The 22,233-nt window shown below is 37.9% G+C and overlaps 2 protein-coding genes and 1 long non-coding RNA gene across 3 annotated transcripts; 1 reads left to right on the top strand and 2 right to left on the bottom strand.

Moving 5' to 3' along the window:
* LOC134825537 (cholesterol 24-hydroxylase-like) lies at positions 1-11,160 on the bottom strand. The gene is made up of 10 exons (XM_063837765.1): positions 10,975-11,160; positions 10,456-10,587; positions 10,168-10,296; positions 9,760-9,904; positions 7,474-7,646; positions 6,197-6,351; positions 5,913-6,016; positions 1,801-1,911; positions 980-1,169; positions 1-818 (listed from the first exon to the last, which is right to left on the bottom strand). Exons 1-10 carry the CDS (start codon positions 11,143-11,145, stop codon positions 443-445), a joined length of 1,686 nt encoding a protein of 561 aa, XP_063693835.1. The 5' UTR covers positions 11,146-11,160; the 3' UTR covers positions 1-442.
* A 2,791-nt stretch (positions 11,161-13,951) lies between these two features.
* Positions 13,952-15,424, top strand: LOC134825291 (uncharacterized). Its single transcript, XM_063837454.1, has 3 exons — positions 13,952-14,308; positions 14,519-14,696; positions 14,798-15,424. Exons 1-3 carry the CDS (start codon positions 13,978-13,980, stop codon positions 15,270-15,272), a joined length of 984 nt encoding a protein of 327 aa, XP_063693524.1. The 5' UTR covers positions 13,952-13,977; the 3' UTR covers positions 15,273-15,424.
* Positions 15,425-16,387: 963 nt separating this feature from the next.
* On the bottom strand, positions 16,388-18,899 carry LOC134825573 (uncharacterized). Its single transcript, XR_010161571.1, has 5 exons — positions 18,829-18,899; positions 17,920-18,091; positions 17,555-17,692; positions 17,065-17,174; positions 16,388-16,668 (listed from the first exon to the last, which is right to left on the bottom strand). It is a non-coding gene; the product is annotated as an uncharacterized LOC134825573 (long non-coding RNA).
* Positions 18,900-22,233: the final 3,334 nt, after the last annotated feature.

Raw genomic sequence — 22,233 nt, 5'->3', positions numbered from 1 at the left:
ATGTGGGCTAGCCAGCCAGTAGCTTTATTAAATACAATTTTAATGTAAATCTTTGTTCTCAGAAAACAATACTGAAAATTAACATTTAAATTAGACAAGACAAAAGAAGCTTCTAGAAAAGAAGCTGCCAAAATCGGTACAACTTCTATCCGCTTTTGGGTTTAGGCAAAGAACAAATACCAAATGAAATAGGTTTAAAAACAAACTTAACAATTTGGGTCACAGTCCACAGACAGTCAGACAGACTTAGTTTAAAATTCACAGCCAAGAATATAATCAAATTGGAAATATATATAATCAAATTATATAATCAAAGTGTTGATTATTAGACAATAAACAATAAGAATGACGTAACATTCACAGTGTATTGCATACAAATTCAAGCGACTTGAATTAAATCTCTTAAGACTGACAGCGAACATGTTCATTCTAAATTGCCACCCTATTCTCCAAAACGTTTGAAATTTATTTTGGTTTTAGAAAGACTACAATTGATAGCCGAACTTATCCTCAAGCTTAAATGATCAGTGTATTTAGGTGGCCCGCCTGATAATAAACCCACATCAAACATCCTCAGCAATTTTACCAAAAATACCTTTGTCGCCATGAGCGAAAAATCTTTTCCTATGCATGCTCTACTGCCAAATGAAAACGGAAAGAACGTGCAAGGTCTGAGACGAGTCATGTTTCTGCCGAGGAAACGATCAGGATTGAAAGAGTGGGGGTCAGGGCCCCAGTGATCAGGATCACGATGAATGTTGTAGATTGAGAGGATAAAGTCAGTGCTTTGGTGGCGGCTTGTTTTCTTCATCAGGTACCTGAGGAGAGCAGGGAATTTTGGTTCGATTTTTAATCTTTGGATCATCCCTTATCTTTTAGTGAAAGTGACTGGCTCCTTCCTTTGATGCGCACTTAAATAACAAAAGCAATTTATCACACACAAAATAGATTTTTAACAGCTAGTAAAGTTCCAACTTACTTGCCCAGGTAGATATTCTTTCTGGTTTTAGGAACAGATCGTACTGTGGGTTGTGGAGGGTTCAGCCTCAAGCTCTCGAGAATGCACAAATCTAGGTACTTGAGCTTACTGATAATTGAGTAAGGGGGATCAGCGTTTTCTCCAAATAGTAGGTCCATTTCTGATATCACTCGTATGTAAACTTCGCGGTCTGAATAGGATTTAATTATAGTGTATACTCGATACGAGTCTAGTAAATAGTTGGCTGAAACAGCAGGATCATAAAGTATAAGCTATACTGTTTAGCTAACCTGGAGGAAGATTATTTAAGACATATAAGTGATACGAAAAGTTTGTTTTAGCAGGAGCTTTCAAAATAGATGTGCAAATGGTCTTCAGCTGGGGTCTGGACTCTGGGGATGATGTTGTGAAGGGGTGATTATATAATTATATATTGTAGTGGTGTTAATGATGAGTGGTGTGTGACGTGCAAGGGTGGAGTGGAGAGGGTGGAAAATTTGTTGGAGTTTTCATTACAATAACATTCAAATAATTCAGCTAACTGTTTACTGAACTCTGTGGAGTTCTCTAAACTGTCAAAATTAATGTGTGTACACTGTACACTGTATGGTAACTGATAATTGATAAAGACTGCTTCAAAGTCAAATCCAATCATATCAATTCTGTTTGTGGCTCACTTATGGTTCCATTCATTGTGATGGGATTTTATTTGCCCTAAGCTACTTCTTCAATAATACAGTAAACCCCGATTTACCGCAGCAGTTTCCTTTCCCCTTGAAATAATCCGCGGTCAATCGGGATTTTACAATACAATTACATACCAGAGAGGATGCTGAAGAGTGTCTGGATAATGTGAGTAGTAAGAAGTTCTCTTCCGATTAGAAACAGTGAAATTATATCGTTAACTATCAGCTCATCGTCCACCTTGCACTCTGAGATAGTAATCTTTTAACTTGAAACGGAAAGATTGCTTTTAATGACAAGCTCAGAAAGGAATTAAAGCCATAAGGATATTCGTTTCCGGAAGAATCTGATCTCAGTCTCTTTATTGTGAAAACATTAGCCATCCGGGTTATACATTTAACAATAAAGAATCTTCTGGATATCTCTCACGCAATTATACAGCAATTATACAGCAATTATAAAGCATTATTGCTGTCTAGACAGGGAGTGCGGTGCAGTGTTATATCGTGCCCAGTTTATGCGTGGGAGAAGCTATTATTGATATGTTTGCAAATCAAGTACAGGTTGCACTGGATATCACAAACACTCAAATCAAGTACAGGTTGCACTGGATATCACCAACACTCAAATCAAGTACAGGTTGCATTGGATATCACCAACACTCAAATCAAGTACAGGTAGCACTGGATATCACCAACACTCAAATCAAGTACAGGTTACATTGGATATCACCAACACTCAAATAAAGTACAGGTTGCACTGGATATCACCAACACTCAAATCAAGTACATGTTGCACTGGATATCACCAACACTCAAATCAAGTACAGGTTGCACTCGATATCACCAACACTCAAATCAAGTACAGGTTGCACTCAATGTCACCAACACTCAAATGAAGTACAGGTTGCACTGGATATCACCAACACTCAAATCAAGTACAGGTTACACTGGATATCACCAACACTCAAATCAAGTACAGGTTGCACTGCATATCACCAACACTCATATCAAGTACAGGTTGCACTCGATATCACCAACACTCAAATCAAGTACAGGTTGCATTGGATATCACCAACACTCAAATCAAGTACAAGTTGCACTCGATATCACAAACACTCAAATCAAGTACAGGTTGCACTTGATATCAACAACACTCAAATCAAGTACAGGTTGCACTCGATATCACCAACACTAAAATCAAGTACAGGTTGCACTGGATATCACCAACACTCAAATCAAGTACAGGTTGCACTGGATATCACCAACACTCAAATCAAGTACAGGTTGCACTGGATATCACCAACACTCAAATCAAGTACAGGTTGCACTGGATATCACCAACACTCAAATCAAGTACAGGTTACACTCGATATCACCAACACTCAAATCAAGTACAGGTTGCACTGGATATCACCAACACTCAAATCAAGTACAGGTTACACTCGATATCACCAACACTCAAATCAAGTACAGGTTACACTCGATATCACCAACACTCAAATCAAGTACAGGTTGCACTCGATATCACCAACACTTCAATCAAGTACACGTTGCACTGGATATCACCAACACTCAAATCAAGTACAGGTTGCACTGGATATCACCAACACTCAAATCAAGTACAGGTTACACTCGATATCACCAACACTCAAATCAAGTACAGGTTGCACTGGATATCACCAACACTCAAATCAAGTACAGGTTACACTCGATATCACCAACACTCAAATCAAGTACAGGTTACACTCGATATCACCAACACTCAAATCAAGTACAGGTTGCACTCGATATCACCAACACTTCAATCAAGTACACGTTGCACTGGATATCACCAACACTCAAATCAAGTACAGGTTGCACTGGATATCATTAACACTCAAATCAAGTACAGGTTGCACTGGATATCACCAACACTCAAATCAAGTACAGGTTACACTCGATATCACCAACACTCAAATCAAGTACAGGTTGCACTGGATATCACCAACACTCAAATCAAGTACAGGTTACACTCGATATCACCAACACTCAAATCAAGTACAGGTTACACTCGATATCACCAACACTCAAATCAAGTACAGGTTACACTCGATATCACCAACACTCAAATCAAGTACAGGTTGCACTCGATATCACCAACACTCAAATCAAGTACAGGTTGCATTGGATATCACCAACACTCAAATCAAGTACAAGTTGCACTCGATATCACAAACACTCAAATCAAGTACAGGTTGCACTTGATATCAACAACACTCAAATCAAGTACAGGTTGCACTCGATATCACCAACACTAAAATCAAGTACAGGTTGCACTGGATATCACCAACACTCAAATCAAGTACAGGTTGCACTGGATATCACCAACACTCAAATCAAGTACAGGTTGCACTGGATATCACCAACACTCAAATCAAGTACAGGTTGCACTGGATATCACCAACACTCAAATCAAGTACAGGTTACACTCGATATCACCAACACTCAAATCAAGTACAGGTTGCACTGGATATCACCAACACTCAAATCAAGTACAGGTTACACTCGATATCACCAACACTCAAATCAAGTACAGGTTACACTCGATATCACCAACACTCAAATCAAGTACAGGTTGCACTCGATATCACCAACACTTCAATCAAGTACACGTTGCACTGGATATCACCAACACTCAAATCAAGTACAGGTTGCACTGGATATCACCAACACTCAAATCAAGTACAGGTTACACTCGATATCACCAACACTCAAATCAAGTACAGGTTGCACTGGATATCACCAACACTCAAATCAAGTACAGGTTACACTCGATATCACCAACACTCAAATCAAGTACAGGTTACACTCGATATCACCAACACTCAAATCAAGTACAGGTTGCACTCGATATCACCAACACTTCAATCAAGTACACGTTGCACTGGATATCACCAACACTCAAATCAAGTACAGGTTGCACTGGATATCATTAACACTCAAATCAAGTACAGGTTGCACTGGATATCACCAACACTCAAATCAAGTACAGGTTACACTCGATATCACCAACACTCAAATCAAGTACAGGTTGCACTGGATATCACCAACACTCAAATCAAGTACAGGTTACACTCGATATCACCAACACTCAAATCAAGTACAGGTTACACTCGATATCACCAACACTCAAATCAAGTACAGGTTACACTCGATATCACCAACACTCAAATCAAGTACAGGTTGCACTCGATATCACCAACACTCAAATCAAGTACAGGTTACACTCGATATCACCAACACTCAAATCAAGTACAGGTTACACTCGATATCACCAACACTCAAATCAAGTACAGGTTACACTCGATATCACCAACACTCAAATCAAGTACAGGTTGCACTGGATATCACCAACACTCAAATCAAGTACAGGTTACACTCGATATCACCAACACTCAAATCAAGTACAGGTTACACTCGATATCACCAACACTCAAATCAAGTACAGGTTGCACTCGATATCACCAACACTTCAATCAAGTACACGTTGCACTGGATATCACCAACACTCAAATCAAGTACAGGTTGCACTGGATATCATTAACACTCAAATCAAGTACAGGTTGCACTGGATATCACCAACACTCAAATCAAGTACAGGTCGCACTGGATATCACCAACACTCAAATCAAGTACAGGTTGCACTGGATATCACCAACACTAAAATCAAGTACAGGTTGCACTGGATATCACCAACACTCAAATCAAGTACAGGTTGCATTGGATATCATGAACACTCAAATCAAGTACAGGTTGCACTGTATATCACCAACACTCAAATCAAGTACAGGTTGCACTGGATATCACCAACACTCAAATCAAGTACAGGTTGCACTGGATATCACCAACACTTAAATCAAGTACAGGTTGCACTGGATATCACCAACACTTAAATCAAGTACAGGTTGCACTGTATATCACCAACACTCAAATCAAGTACAGGTTGCACTGGATATCACCAACACTCAAATCAAGTACAGGTTGCACTGGATATCACCAACACTCAAATCAAGTACAGGTTGCACTCGATATCACCAACACTCAAATCAAGTACAGGTTGCATTGGATATCACCAACACTCAAATGTCAATGAACCATTTATTATATTTCTATCATTATTCGTATCCATACAATTATATTGAACGTTGTAAAATCGTAAGTAACTTCAAAATTATTTTTGTATGTAAATAATTAAATTGTCAACATACCATCTTGCGTGAGTATTGCAGCAACAAGGTCCGTGTCTTGTTTTTCAGCCCAGCTCTTCCTTCTTAGCAACTGTTTTGTTATCTGTACATGCTCATATATCAATCTGAAATCAGAGTCGTGTTAATTCTGCTAGTTCTTTTCAAGCAGCTATCCTCCTCCACTCCTCAAACGTCTCAGTATTATACTTAAGGGACATATCTAGAAGGAAGAGAAGTACAAGTAGAAAATAACGCACATATCTCCTTATTTGGGCATAACGTGACATAACACTATAATCAATGACCTTCTTATTTCAATGGTTTCTTTATCAGGATCCATATCTTCATACGAAGCATCTTCGTTTATTTCGAACTCTTCAACGTTTTTATATGAAAACCAATTCATGAAACCACTCGTTCTGCGTCTGCTCTTCATTTTAATTTTTCCTGCCATTTCCAACTGCAATAGTTTGAATCGTGTTTCGGGGATTTTAAACTAATGCTAGCTTTCTAGGATGCCAAAAATTTTCGATCAGATGAATCATTAATTTTCCTTACTCCTTACTCCTTACTCCTTACTCCTTACTCCTTACTCCTTACTCCTTACTTCTTAGTCCTAACTGCTTACTCCTTACTCCTTACTCCTTACTCCTTACTCCTTACTCCTTACTCCTTACTCCTTACTCCTTACTCCTTACTCCTTACTCCTTACTCCTTACTCCTTACTCCTTACTCCTTACTCCTTACTCCTTACTCCTTACTCCTTACTCCTTACTCCTTACTCCTTACTCCTTACTCCTTTCTCCTTACTCCTTACTCCTTACTCCTTACTCCTTAATCCTTACTCCTTACTCCTTACTCCTTACTCCTTACTTCTTACTCCTTACTCCTTACTTCTTACTCCTTACTCCTTACTCCTTACTCCTTACTCCTTTCTCCTTACTCCTTACTCCTTACTCCTTACTCCTTAATCCTTACTCGTTACTCCTTACTCCTTACTCCTTACTTCTTACTCCTTACTCCTTACTTCTTACTCCTTACTCCTTACTCCTTACTCCTTACTCCTTACTCCTTACTCCTTACTCCTTACTCCTTACTCCTTACTCCTTACTCATTACTCCTTACTCCTTACTCCTTACTCCTTACTCCTTACTCCTAACTCCTTACTCCTTACTCCTTACTCCTTACTCCTTACTCCTTACTCCTTATACCACTTACTCCTTACTCCTTACTCCTTACTCCTTACTCCTTACTCCTTACTCCTTACTCCGTACTCCTTACTCCTTACTCCTTACTCCTTACTCCTTACTCCTTACTCCTTACTCATTACTCCTTACTCCTTACTCCTTACTCCTTACTCCTTACTCCTAACTCCTTACTCCTTACTCCTTACTCCTTACTCCTTACTCCTTATACCACTTACTCCTTACTCCTTACTCCTTACTCCTTACTCCTTATACCCCTTACTCCTTACTCCTTACTCCTTACTCCTTACTCCTTACTCCTTACTCCTTACTCCTTACTCCTTACTCCTTACTCCTTACTCCTTACTCCTTACTCCTTACCCCTTACTCTCCCTTACCTGTGAGAAGAAAGCATTCAGAGGGGGCTTCAAATCAGTTTCATAATCTGAAGTGTCAATTCCAAACAAGGAATCCGCCATGATGCGGTGAACAAACGTTAGTATTACTCCCCTAATGTCTGTCTCCTCTAGTCTGTTCAATGCTAAGATTATGTTGTCTGACACTTCTTGGACTGAGGAATGGGGAAGTTTGTTGTGTTGTCACAGTGTTGTCACAACACTGTCACAGAGCTGTCACAGCACAGATACTTTGAATATTTATATATTTCCATTTAACTTTCATAATCTAGTTCTACTGTGTGTTCACAAACGGCTTAACTTCCTTTTATAATCCTGGACCAGGCAAAAGTCCTGCTCACATTGGGACGTCCGCTCGGTTTCTCGATGTAATCCGACTTATATGGTCCTAAATAACACTAATTACTCGGGTACACTTTTTCACCAGTTTTGCGACCCCCACTATAGATTATCTCAGCTTCTGATTGAGATACAGACCTTAGACATATACCAAAATGTGCCTAAGATGCATGTTTATGTTAGTGCTATGAAGATACTTAAGGCCTAAGAGACTTAGTTTTTGAGAAATCGCCAAAAGTCCGATTTTACTATATAACAGTCTCGCAGTAACAATTATTACACTTATTTCAAGATATCTCAGCTTCTGATTGGAGCTAAGCGTTCATCTTGGGCATTGAAATGGTCAGAATCATCACATTGAGTGGGGTAGAGCGTGGTTTCAAAGTCTTCAGACTTCAGGTTGTTGAATTATTAGGTTAAAACATATTTTTACACTCTCGCGAGTAGCGATTGACACACTTATTACAAGATATCTCAGCTTCTGATTGAAGCTAAGCGCTTATCATGGGCATTAAAATGGTCAGAATGATCAAATTAAGTGGGGTAATGAATGTTCCTAGGGCTAGAGGTTTTAGTGAAATTTTATTGATATTTCTTGGCAATCGCTACTTGCGAGAGCGTAAAAATGGGATCTGACTTATAACTCAACAACCTGAAGTCTCAAGACTTTAAAACTATGCTCTACCCCACTCAATGTGATGATTCTGACCATTTTAATGCCCAAGATGAGCGCTTAGCTCCAATCAGAAGCTGAGATATCTTGAAATAAGTGCATCAATTGCTACTCGGGAGAGCGTAAAAATGGGATCTGACCTAATAACTCAACAACCTGAAGTCTCAAGACTTTAAAACTATGCTCTACCCCACTCAATGTGATGATTCTGACCATTCCAATGCCCAAGATGAACGCTTAGCTCCAATCAGAAGCTGAGATATCTTGAAATAAGTGCATCAATCGCTACTCGCGAGAGCGTAAAAATGGGATCTGACCTAATAACTCAACAACCTGAAGTCTCAAGACTTTAAAACTATGCTCTACCCCACTCAATGTGATGATTCTGACCATTTCAATGCCCAAGATGAACGCTTAGCTCCAATCAGAAGCTGAGATATCTTGAAATAAGTGCATCAATCGCTACTCGCGAGAGCGTAAAAATGGGATCTGACCTAATAACTCAACAACCTGAAGTCTAAAGACTTTAAAACTATGCTCTACCCCACTCAATGCGATGATTCTGACCATTTCAATGTCCAAGATGAACGCTTAGCTCCAATCAGAAGCTGAGATATCTTGAAATAAGTGCATCAATCGCTACTCGCGAGAGCATAAAAATGGGATCTGACCTAATAACTCAACAACCTGAAGTCTCAAGACTTTAAAACCATGCTCTACCCCACTTAATATGATGATGCTGACCATTTTAATGCCCAAGATGAGCGCTTAGCTCCAATCAGAAGCTGAGATATCTTGAAATAAATGTAATAATTGTTACTTGCGAGGCTGTTATATAGTAAAATCGGATTTTTGGCGATTTCTCAAAAAATAAGTCTCTTAGGCCTTAAGTATCTTCATAGCACTAATATAAACATGCATCCTGGGCACATTTTGGTTCATGCCTGAGGTCTGTATCTCAATCAGAAGCCGAGATAATTTATAGTGGGGGTCGCGATATGGGTGCGGTCAAAAAGGGCGTGATTCCGAGAAATGCCCCACTGGTGAAAAAGTGTACCCGAGTAATTAATGTTATTTAGACCATATAATTCGGATTACATCGACAAACCGAGCGGACGTCCCAATGTGAGCAGGACTTTTGCCTGGTCCAGGATTATTATTCACGAACATGAAAGGAAGAACGACTAATACTGCAATTAAGTAATTATAACTATAAGCAATTCCATCGCCCGAAATTCTCGATTTAAACAACTTACCAGAATCCACAATGTGCTGGAAAGATTTTCTGTGCATGGACCTCAGGTAAACACCTCTTCTCTGCTGTCTGTGAAGAGAGTCCTGATCAGTGAGAATACTTTTACCAGTGGAGACAGCATCCACCAGGGGTCCTTCTCGCGACAACTGTGGGAATGGTTAGTATTAATTGGTTTGAATGTGGAATTAGATACTATTGGAGAGACAGCTGATCACGAGGGATTTAAAATCAATCATAATAATAAGTCGGTTATAAGTACAATCAACAGAAAAATTAATAATGGCGCTCTGGAAGAATCGGAAAAAGAGCTGACAGTCAGTACATTCTATACGTTTCCTATTTGAAATGTTTTTAATTATTAATCATAACTTTTAAAGTTAATGCGTATAAATTCAGACATCATTCTAACGTTATTGTAGACTTCGTATCTAGATTGGTGAGTACTTGGAGCTCTTATGAGAAGGCTACAAAAACTGGGACTAGAGATCAGAATCTTTGGAGACCTGTAGATCCAAATCAGGGAGACACCTCCGTATTCCTGTTGCGAAAATATTGTCTTTAAGAATATCGTCATTTTATGTACAAACTGGTTTTATATATAACTATAAGCCAAACGAAATATTCTTCGAAATCATTTAAATTGAACGAATATATAATAAGTATATATTCAGCAAAATATGGAAGTATGTTAATTTACCCTGAAAAGAAAGTAAAACCATTTGTGACTGTGACCGTGAGACTTTTGCTGTTTTTTCAAGGTGTCCACGTGACCAGAAATGAAGCTGTCTCTAGGTGGTCCGGGAAGGTGACGGTATCGACGGTGTTTTAACTATGGAAGGATTAAAAATCGTCATCACCAGGCATGTATATGCAATATGCAGTGACAATAAGTTGTAAGTTTAACTTGGTTTAGTGATTTTTTAATTATGGAAATGACTGCGAACCAACTGCAAATAGCCTCAAACAATACCAATCATCGGTGATTGGTACCGTTTAATCTTTACTTCATGAAATATATCATTTTCTGGTAAATTTTCATTTAGTTTAAAAGTTTTAATCATAATTATACTCTCTGTACTGGGAATGTAAAACAGCAAATTATAAAGTTATAAGTGTATATCTTCATTATAAGTATTTTACTTTGCAGATGACAATATTTATTATTCCTATTTATTTTGGGAGATAAGGCATGGATTTCTACTGGAATATGACTTACAGCAGTATTGTGGAAAGCTTTCAGCAAGCTAAGAAATAAGAAAATTGCTCCCATTCGCCCTACTTTCCAGCTCCATTTCAATACATTGGACTGAGTGAAAAGAAGTAGCTGTTCGAGCAGATCTGCTTTATATTCCACTTCTCTCGATAAAATATCGATCATGTTATCCATTTCACATTTGTCAGTGTATCTATTTGATCGAGCGTTTAGTCGTTTTAACTTTTAGCATATGAAAATTGAACGTCCTATTTGAACCTTGGAGGTTATATAAAACTGTTGGAAGCGGAAAAAATGCGACGACTTTGTTAATGTAACCAAAATAATAGTAACAAATTCTTTAACAACTCACGATACAAAGCATTAAAGCAAAACGTTAACGAATCAACCTTAGATTTAATACCTGGCATAAACAAATGTAAGCATTTCGCTTAAACTCATTACACAATCCAATTTACATTTCAGGACCTGGAAAACATGTGTCAGCTCAGCAAAATACGGGCAAGTTTCCATTAATAATTATTGTACCAACATTACACATGTTTTAACACACGACTTAATAAAGTATCAAACGCATTCACAGTGCAATAACAAATAATATATCACGTACTCAGCAAATTTGACAGAATTTCCCCTTATAGTAATAAAACTTAACTTTCCAACATTTTACCGAAAATATTTATATAGTTCACGATTGAGGCACTGGAATTGGAAGCTTTAATGATCACAAAACAAAATATAAATATTATATTGTCGCATTTCGAATTTCAAATTAATACATTATGATTAACAAGAATTGCGCCCGTTAGGCCATAGGCGGACGCTAAACTTCCATCAACTGCCTTTTTAAGTCCTATAATTACAATTCTATATAACGATACTTCGTTCGAATATGCATCGCGATTAATTTGCAGTATGACTACGTTCACTGGTTATAGCTGCGTTATTTTCAACAGCTGACTTGATAGTGATACGTTTCAATAATGACTACCTTATCGGACCTTATTTGGACGGACATTACTTGAACGCTGGAGGCCCTAGCGTTCATCTTAATGTCCGTTCAAATAAAGTCCGTTCAATTAATGTCCGTCCAAGTTAAAGTCTGTTGAATTTTTTTCAAAAATTTTTCCATTTCGAACTTTTTGTCCAGAGTATGACAACTTTGAGAACTTTATTGTGCCGTAAGTTAACGACGGAGAGGTTCTCCTTGGTCTGCCGGAGGCACAGAAAACTTTACTAGCATATGATGTTTTCAAGGGTCACTTGGCGGAAAAAAGTCAACGAAATTATGGCACTCAACAACATAGTTCATGAACTAGTCCCCGCCAACATGACAAACTTGTTCCAGCCTCTAGATACTACGGTAAATCGTGTTGCCAAGGACATTGTCCGACGTTGTTATAGCTCATATTACTCAGGGGCGGTTATGAAACTGTGCTAGGAAAGCTCCACGTGATGTTAAGGTTAACCTTAAGTTGTCTAAGATAAAGCCACTTCACGCCGAATGGCTTGTAAAAGTTAACACTGAAATGCAGGACCGGGGTAGTTTGATAAAAAAAAAGGTTTCCATTAAGCTAGAAATCACTGATGCTAAGTTTAAGCATGGACTATTTCATGCACGAAAACCCATGGCCATTTGATGAAGATGATATGTGATATTAGAAACTGATCGCGTACACATATTTTAACATTTTTACTGCTTAATGACTGCTTTTCTTACTTACTGTATAAAAAATGGATTCAAAAATCATTTGCTGAAATTAAAAAAACGTCAAAACGATTGAAAAAAATTCGGATTTTTCATGGTTTTGAATGCCTTCGAGCGTTCATATTAATTTCCGTTCATAATTATGTCCGTTCATGTAATGTCCGTCCAAATAAGGTCCGATAAGGTAATCTGGCTGACTTAATACAAATCGTAGCCTTAAAACGTTGTATTGCCGACTGACTACTGAGTGGGTTTGCTGTTGTATTGTATCCTTGTATCCTTAAGTTTCCCTCTCAGACTGTCGATTTGATTGTTATTGTTTTTTCTTTGATCGTTTCACTGTAACGCTATATTTCAATTTTCCTACAAGATCTATTGAACGTGTCAGGAAAATTCATTTTAAGTAAACCTTAGTCCCTTTTCATTGTGATCCAACCAGTGTTACTTATGACTTTATGACGAGGAATTATCAATTAACCTCATCGAATTTTTATTCCTTATAGAACATAAAATGCTGCGACCTCAATGCTCCGGGATTGCTCTCAACACTTTTAGATATGTTTCAAAGTATCCAAACAAAATTTGGTTATTCATTAACACAAAAAAAGGTCGATAATGATCTTAATGAATCATTTCATAAATTTAAACGATTGATGAGTAACATAGTTTGGGAAATAAAGTAAAATGTAAATGGGTTCATTGTACGATGATTTTTGTTGATCAATAGTTGTTGTTAACTTGTCAAGTGTTTAAATTCTACGATGTATGACATTGACTTGTGTTTAGTACATAAGTACTGCCAATAACATGGCAAACTAGGATTTTACATAAGTCACGCCACGCCGTCGTACGCCGGGAGTGGTACCGGCGGCGTGGTCAAATTGACCGGCGGCGTTCAGCATGATGGTTACCACCCCACCTGCTGATGTTACAATTCTATCTCAGACCTCAGTTTGTTGTTTAATCTCTAAAAATAGCAACACGGTCCTGTTTTGAAATGTCCAGCCTCTTGAATGTTGAAGCCACGAGGTTTAGAAATTATACAAATTTATAACAATGAACGTAATTATTCTCATCATCATCATCAGACTTTAAGACTTATTGCATTTATAACGAGCTAGCCTAATTGTTGACGAACTATCACACGAAAAAAGTCCTCTAACAGTTATAACACAAAAGAAATTAGAAATTAGAATAGTAAACACCTCATCAGGTTTTTCTATCCAAACGCCCACCTTACACCTAATGTAGATTAGAGACTAGAAAGACAATTATCATTTCTACAATTCGAATTCATTATGAGGTTTCTTATCTTTGTAACTTTCTTAGTCGGAGTATTATATGCAGCAAAGTCTAAGAAGTCTAAGGGTGGGACCAAGCAGCTGTTACAGGCGATAAAAGATGAGCTGAGTGAGCTCAAGGAAGGACAAGAGGTACTCGGAGAGAAGATTCAGTCCCTTGACGAGGGACAAGGGGTACTCGGAGAGAAGATTCAGTCCCTTGATGACGGACAAGGGGTACTTGGAGAGAAGATTCAGTCACTCGAAAAAAAGCTAGAAAAGGCGGGGACCTGGCGCCTGGGGATGAACATCAATCCTGCTGACGGACACATATTCGGATACACTGTCGGTAAGAAATTATTATCATGTTTTTTAAATTGGGAGATTTAAGTTGTAAGTGTTAAGTCGACATTTTGTGCCATTTTCCGACAACAAATCGAGAAAAATTATTCAAATTATAAAAATAGACATGGGCGATTGGCGAAGCTGCGTTCGTTATCTTTATCATTTACAGGACAATAACCTAACACCATCAGGCTGATCAATTGATTATCCTCAGGATGGGCCACTGGTATTGATATTGGAAGTGATGATGAAGCCCTAACCAAGGACTACTTGAGTGCAAACGTGTGGGTTACACCAGCAAACTACATCGCTATTGTGAGACATCAGCGAGGTGTTGTGGATGCTGTCAAGGTCTTCAAGTTCAAAGTCTTGGGAGAATCATTCAGTACAAGGTATGCACACTTTTCCCCCGGGAACTAATTCTCTGCCTGGATTTGGCTATACCACTTACAATCTGTAAATTATAAGTTTTTGATAACATAACTTTGTTCAGGTTCGGGCTGAAAAACATGAACCCGGGCAGACAAATTGTTACTCAAGGAGGGCCAATCCAGGAGTCAATTGCCGATGATGCTGATAATTTGGGAGACGATCCTATATTCTCTGTTGGTGGAGACCTCGCTTTTAATTGGGCATATAGCAATAACGGCTGTAGGATTGTACTCACTGGAGGACACCTCTCTGGAGCTGGTGTGAATGACGACAACACACACGGCCTTGGAAATGACTTTGCCATCAACCCACTCACAAACACCATTCTCAGTAAAGACTGGCCCCATGACATTTCGAACATACAGGACTGTCCGGTTCAAACCTGTAAGGACGTGAGACTACAGGGAACAGATCATGGAGCAGGACCACATTTGAAAAGTGGACCCGTTTACGGGAACTATGCAATCTATGTTTCATTTGACTCGGAGAAGTTCCCCCTGCCTGGTGACAAGCTTAGTCTGAAGATTGAGATGTAGAGGGACTACTTTACAAGGAAGGACGATGGACTGAATGATATAGATATCTAGAATATTCTATAAATTCCTGACACAAATCCTCTTTTTCGTGAGAATCTTTCCGCAACAATTGTGATGTGACTCCATGATTTTTATTCCATTATATTCAATAATTTGTTTAACGCAGACTGTGAAAAATAAATTATCAGCCGTTGTGCTCAATCAAATACAAAAAATGTATCTCAAAATATAAATTTATTAACGCTCCAGAACTAAATGTCAACCTTTATAATAGAGGGAAATGTAAAACACTAGGTGCTTAGGACTAGGTGCACGTGCTTAGATGCAGAGTTACAATGTTGTGCTGTTGTGATCTAGATTACTTCTCAGAGTCTGGAGCACATTGAAACTTAATCAGGTTCGGTTATTTTTTGTCAAAGACATTTCAGGGCACTTATTCAACAATTCGAGCGTTGTCGTTTAATTTGATTAAAATTTCCATTGTGATCTCATTAAGATGTTTTCCACTTATGATCAGCACAGCAGTTAAATTGATGCAATTAATACTATGATAATTGTGGGGGAAAGAAAATAGTATGGCAATTCGGGTGCACGGTAAATCGTGGATTTGACTTTTGAGTGGTTTCTCTCTGCACAGTACAGGCTTCAAATTATCTTATATAGTTGGTCAATACGTATTCGCACCCGGTACGGCGGTACGCGCGTACCAAGTTCTGGCCCCGATAGCGGTACGTGCGTACCCGCACCCGCACCCGATCGAAAACTCAAAAGTGAATTTGAATTTTTCAAATTTAAATTGAAATGTCGTTTGAAATTCAGTGAACCCTGGAACTTTGCAAAAGAATTCATTGTGAGTAAAATCAATTACAACCTTAGCTTTTCATGGATATGACAAACTTCAAAATTTTAGTCTGGTTGTATCAAAATCTAAAAAATATTGAGCCGGCTAGCGCGTCTGACGTTTGCTTGAACATAAACGGATTAAACGAATTAAACGGATAAAACGATTCAAAATTTAAATTACATGGTAATGACAATGTCTGACCCAACATAAAAAGTGAATTTACCCAATAGTCAAAAAGTATATATATAATACATTAAAAGTATATATATATACATTATACAAGAGAATGAGAATAAAATTGCAACCACTATAATAAACAAAAAAATAATCCCCGCAAATCTACAGAATGAGATTTATTTTTCTAATAATTTAAATGAACTCTTATAAAAGTGTTCCGAATCTCTTAAAAAGGGTTTCGAAACATATATTGCAGTCTGGGAATCCAAAAAGTTGAAAAATTTAAAGGTAAATCTTTTTATTTTTGGGTCGGAGAGAATAAGCTGTGAGTTGGAATCTTTGTCGATAAAGGTGAAGGTTGAGTCTTCAATACAACTGTGGTAAATTATATTACTATTAGATCCCAACATTAATCTAGTTATTGAGACATATGTAACTTAATACAATAATTCGCTTGTCTTATTTCTACTTGTTTAAACGTCATAATGTATTTTGGACGATTTTTATTTGATACATATTCATATTGATATATAATATAATAATGATAATCCCAACAAGCTTAAAATACAATGATTACAAGATAATGAATCTTTTGAAATTAAATATTACAAACTTAGAAGAGGATTTTAAATGTTGACTCTTGTGGGGAGGTGAACATTTTTTTAAACGATTAACAAGCTACTGTGTTGACGAATCAACCCAAGAATCACTGTCAGGTACCAAAACAAATTTGGTTCACCTCCCCATCAGTATCTACTGATTGAAACTTACCCTACTTTGACTAGGTATGACAAATTCCCCTCGTCCTCAGATTCACTGTTTTTAGCTTGCACGTGCAATACTCCTAGAGAAAGAACTGAATCCAGCGAATCCAATGTTATCTGGTAATATAAATTATTTCATATAGCAGTTATTACTTATATTCATACCTACTTCCCTGAAAATTTGAAGTCTGAAAGTGAAACTGAATATGAAGTCTTATATCTAATATAATATTTATATAATTAGTCATCATGCTTTGAAATTTTAGTCATTAAACTTTATTGGACTTTATTTGAACGGACGCTAGAAGCCTTAGCATTTATATCTGAATCTCTCCGTTCAAATAAAGTTTTCCGTTTACAGAACATCAAAGTCTGCTGCAACGGCAACGTCTGGTCAAATTACTCCGATATCAAAAGTAAATAAAAATGCACATTGTCATACACATGTTCAGAGGTTGACGTAATCACTCATAATAATAAAGGAAGTTTACGCTTACCCAACATTCCCCAACTGGAAGACAGTTGCTGGATCAGTTCCTCCGTGAGCACCTTGTTGTAGTAGGGAGTGGAGTATAGGACATCCCACCTGGTGATATTCTTGAATGTCCTGGCGGTCTCCAGCTGGGTCATTGTGCCTGTTAGGGAAGACAGTATTTTACTTGGTAAATAGCCCTAATTGGTCGCAGTACAGTTGCTTTACAATCAAAATGGAATTTCATACACAACACTCTCAGTAAAGTTCCATTTGATGACATATCCTTAGCTAAATTAAAATACTAATTTTTCAATATATGAATAATTATTAACAACACATTCAACGTGGGTTTAAGAATTTATTAAAAGCTAAAGTTCAATTCAAGACCTGCATGTAAATGTTTTCATTAAGAGACAGTTCAAAGGGAAAGTTTTCTACTTTTTCTGCAAAATTTCCGTCCTTATATAGAAGTCTAGGACAAATCGAAATGAGCCAGCACCAGCCACTTTTTGCACAACAGTAGTTCCTTTTATCTCCCAAGATGCAACCTCGGTCGCTCCTGGAGGGCGGAATTGTTTATAATTGAGGTATGCCTCTCTATACGGGGTTCCTTGATAAAGTGTTGGGCCAATTCGTGCAAAAAATGTGATCTATCAGAGCTCATATTGCATTTAGTGATTATATAATGAGCATATTATATCTATATTATCAATACATTAATTATACTGATTATGTGTTGGAACTCATTAACTTATGGTCCTTTCGATCTGAAATTTCAGGTTGATTATTACTTCTTTTGTTAAAGAAATTTAAAGTTTCGGCGAAATGCGAGGTATAGCTGTGTATAGCAAAAGACATTGGTATATAAGGTTTACTGCATAAAAATTTGAAATTTTCGACCGAATTTTTTTACAGCGATCAATTAGTGAGGTAACACAAGACACGATTGATATGAGGTGCTGGAAGCTCAAATTACGGAAAAGCACTGACATTGTCAGTCTGACAAATGAAAGATCATCAAAATGGGACACACTGGTATATTAATATTATATTATTATATTATATAACTTTATTCAAATCAAAAATAGAACATAAAGAACATCTTGATGACCTGATAAGTCACCAAGAGAAAAATAACACAGAATAAACTAAATCATGCTTAACTCTCTCCATGCTTTTCTGTCTGTTGCAAAAAGTCTTAAATGGTATAAATCGTCTGTATTTACAAGTCTAAAGTTTCTGTCACTTAAATCTATATATTAATATAACTTATTAAATATACAAATCCAGACTTACCTCTACCAAAAATGGTGTTGATTTGTTGGATAATCTATCCTGAGTTGAAATTAGTTCATCTGCAACAAACTGGACATCATAAGTCGGCATTTTCCCAACGATAAACCTTAACCGGAACATTTAGGTAGTGGGATAGTTCCCATTGGTGTCGTGGGGCTATATCATGGAATTAAATATAAGTTAGTATTTATTCACTGAATTATAAAACTCACTCCAACCAGCGGTTATTAAACAGCACTTATATAAAAACACGTACGAGTACCAAACAAAGATAGGTTGATTATCCTGACCAGTAAGTGTAACAAACAACAAGGAAGCAAAATGACAATAAAGAGTACGTGGATTTGTTAGCTCAACTAGTAACTACACCTGCTCGTTTTCTTAGAATTAGATTTATATCTGATTAATTAAGTTTCATAACGGCTTCTAGGATGCCCCTTAAACCACGTAAAGTATAATAATTCAATATCATTCATGTATGTGATTATAGGGACAATGCCTTTATCTCATTATCTGCACAATGTAGAGTGCAGATAACCTCATACAATTACAACTACTACTATTTAAGATATTTGGTTGGGGAGGCGGATTATCGTTGTGAAGTACAGCTGTACTACTTACGAAGTACTGTACACGATGTTTTCAACCCACGAGTCAGAGAGCAAACTCAACTGACGGCTTAAAACTGACGGCTTAAAACATTTTTTTTGGAGGTTTTTTAAAATTTTGACCGGGTTAACTCTTGTGTGTGCTTATTATATTGGTATTAGCTAGTGCGGCAAATAAAACTGTACAAGAAGCCAAAATATCTAAGCTTTTTTATTGAATTAACCTGTCGAAATTTCTAAAAAACCTCAAAAAATGGCCATTTTTGGGGCTAAAAATCGGGCTTTTTTTCAAAATAAAACCGGGTTAACCCCATTTTTAACACTTCCGATTATCCCAATCGATCTAGGGGCCAAAAATACGTCTTTTAAGACATGTCTGATGACTCTGGTGTATCGAGCAGAAAATCCCCGTAACAGCTTCTACTAACTCCCAGATGATGTATGCACATGTTGATGTAGATTGTAAGTGAATCAGTCTGATCAAGTAGTTGGTTAGTAAAACAAAGTATTTTAGTAAAACAAAGTATTTTATTTATTAGCAGTGCAATCAATTCATATGATATAATTATAAGAATATAATAGTATGTCACACCTATTTAACTGTTACGTTCGAGTAGTCGTGCCATGGCTAAATTTAACTAGGACCAGTGGTGTCGATTAACATTTAAAAGGTGATTCTAAGTGACACAAATGGAAAATTTTAAGAAAAGACGGATCAAAACACAGATCCAAGGACAAGGAGACCCCACTGCAGGACCATACATGCTATTGGCTTGTGCATGGCCCAAAAGGTTCCAGTTGTCCAGGAAACTGTACGTAGCTGGTCAACTAGTTTTGAATTCAGACTAGGCTTGATGAGTTCTGGGGTTTCTAGAGGTAAGATTTGATGGTGCCAGGTTTGTTCAGGCGGACATGGAAATTATGCGAGGAATATATAGGTATATAAAAATCATATCAATATAAAAATAGATCCAAAAATAGATCCAAAGATTCACACGGCAGTCAGGAAACTTCCAGACAGGATGCTTTTGAAACAGGTATAATTAGCGCTTTTGTAATTAGTTGTATGCAAGGGATGGGATGCTGATTGACTAAGCTGGTTCAATGCCCCAGCTGTTTAGGGGGAGCCACTCAATTTCACGCCCAGGTGTTGTCAATTGCTGGGTTTCAAGTAAAAGCTTTTTGATACGGCTCTTGATAATTGAGATGGGGAGGACTGTAGCGCATCGGACTGCAGCGCATCGGTTTCTTTTGCGATAGTGTAAACGCAACAACTTTAATGCTGGCCAGCGCAATATATCAAAATCATATAATTATAGTTGCACTGCGATATTACTCGTCAGCCAGCGCTGGCCAACGCAATATAGTTGCAATATTACTTATACTCGTCAGCTACCTAGCGCCGCTCCTACTAAATCGCTCGCCCAAATTTTAAGAAAATTCTTGTGAAAAGGCCCTTTAGGCATGAAAGTGATCTAGATCGGTGTATTTTTGGACACTGATTCCGAATCACCCCCCATGACGTAGGGTTAAAATGCTTCCCTGGAGAGTTATGGGCAAAAAACCGTTTTGGTCACGTGACAGGCTAGTAAAACGTGAATTCGATTATTTAGGGCTCGCGGGTTAGGGTTAGGGTTGTGGTTAGGATTATGGATAGCTTCGGGGTTATGGTCAGGGTTGGGATTAGGGTTTATGTAAAACCGTTTTGTACGGCTGCAAAACCAAAAAAACCAAAGTCACGTGAAATTTTTGGGCGAGCGATTTAGTAAGAGCCTACAAAAAGTGATGATCGCGTCTTCACGGCGAGTTCATGCTCTCTCGCGCGCGCGGCGCTAAGGTTTATTGCACGCGTAAAACATTGTGTAGGTTTACAACCTACCAAGACGCGCGTTGACGGATGTTACTCGTCTAAATTTCTTCGAAGTAGCGCGCGCCGCTTTCTTCTCGAAATGGCCCGACGGCAAGTGCTACGAAGTAGCGCGCGCCGGGCCAGACCATTAACAATGGTCAAGGTTAATTGACGATGTCAATTCATCTCAGCTCGGCGCGGCACAGTAGCGCATCTCGCTGATCTAGAGAGAGAGAGAGAGTGAGAAGCCTCATTGAGTGCGCGGCGCGGCACAGTAACGCATCGCGCTACAATGGTCAAGGACGCGCGCCGAGTTGGACTCGTCAACGGTCCAATATAGTATCACCCGTTAAAAAACATTCCAATATTCAAGCAGCTAGCACGGAATACAATTAAGCCAATCACAGGACAAAGCTAAAGTTGCAAACTTTTGATCGGCCCAAAATGAGACTTTTCTGAAGATTTTGAGATAACTCAAAATCTGTAAAGGAAGCGTTACTTTTACAACATAAGACGATCATTTTGCAAAAACCGGAAGTCGCTATATAATCTCTTTTATGTTTTACTTTCGAAGTTAGGCCCCAGCCAGTATATAAGGTTTCCTGGCCTTGGGATCGGGAGCAATTAAGTAAAAGCAAACTTTAGCTTTTTTATTTACGAATGCCGGGCTGATAGTGTTCATAAACATATTAAAACTGCACTGCGGCAGAATGAAAAACTAAGCAACGAGCATCAAATAATATATTTTCTCTCGCATTCTTTGTCTGTTGTATGCGCGGCGCGCATGTACAACAATTTGTTGTATGAAGACAATTTGTTTTCTGAATTCACTTATTTGGTACTGAAAATTCATCTTATCAAGCTGATTACGATTCTGTAAAAACTATTTCAAAAAAACTGATAATTTTTGAGTTGTAGGCATTTCACATTTTAAGCCTTAAATCTTCT

Source organism: Bolinopsis microptera, chromosome 13 (assembly GCF_026151205.1).
Source record: "Bolinopsis microptera isolate Bmic1 chromosome 13, MBARI_Bmic_1.0, whole genome shotgun sequence".
Classification (NCBI taxonomy): Eukaryota; Metazoa; Ctenophora; class Tentaculata; order Lobata; family Bolinopsidae; genus Bolinopsis; species Bolinopsis microptera.
This window is presented reverse-complemented; position numbering and strand designations above follow the sequence as displayed.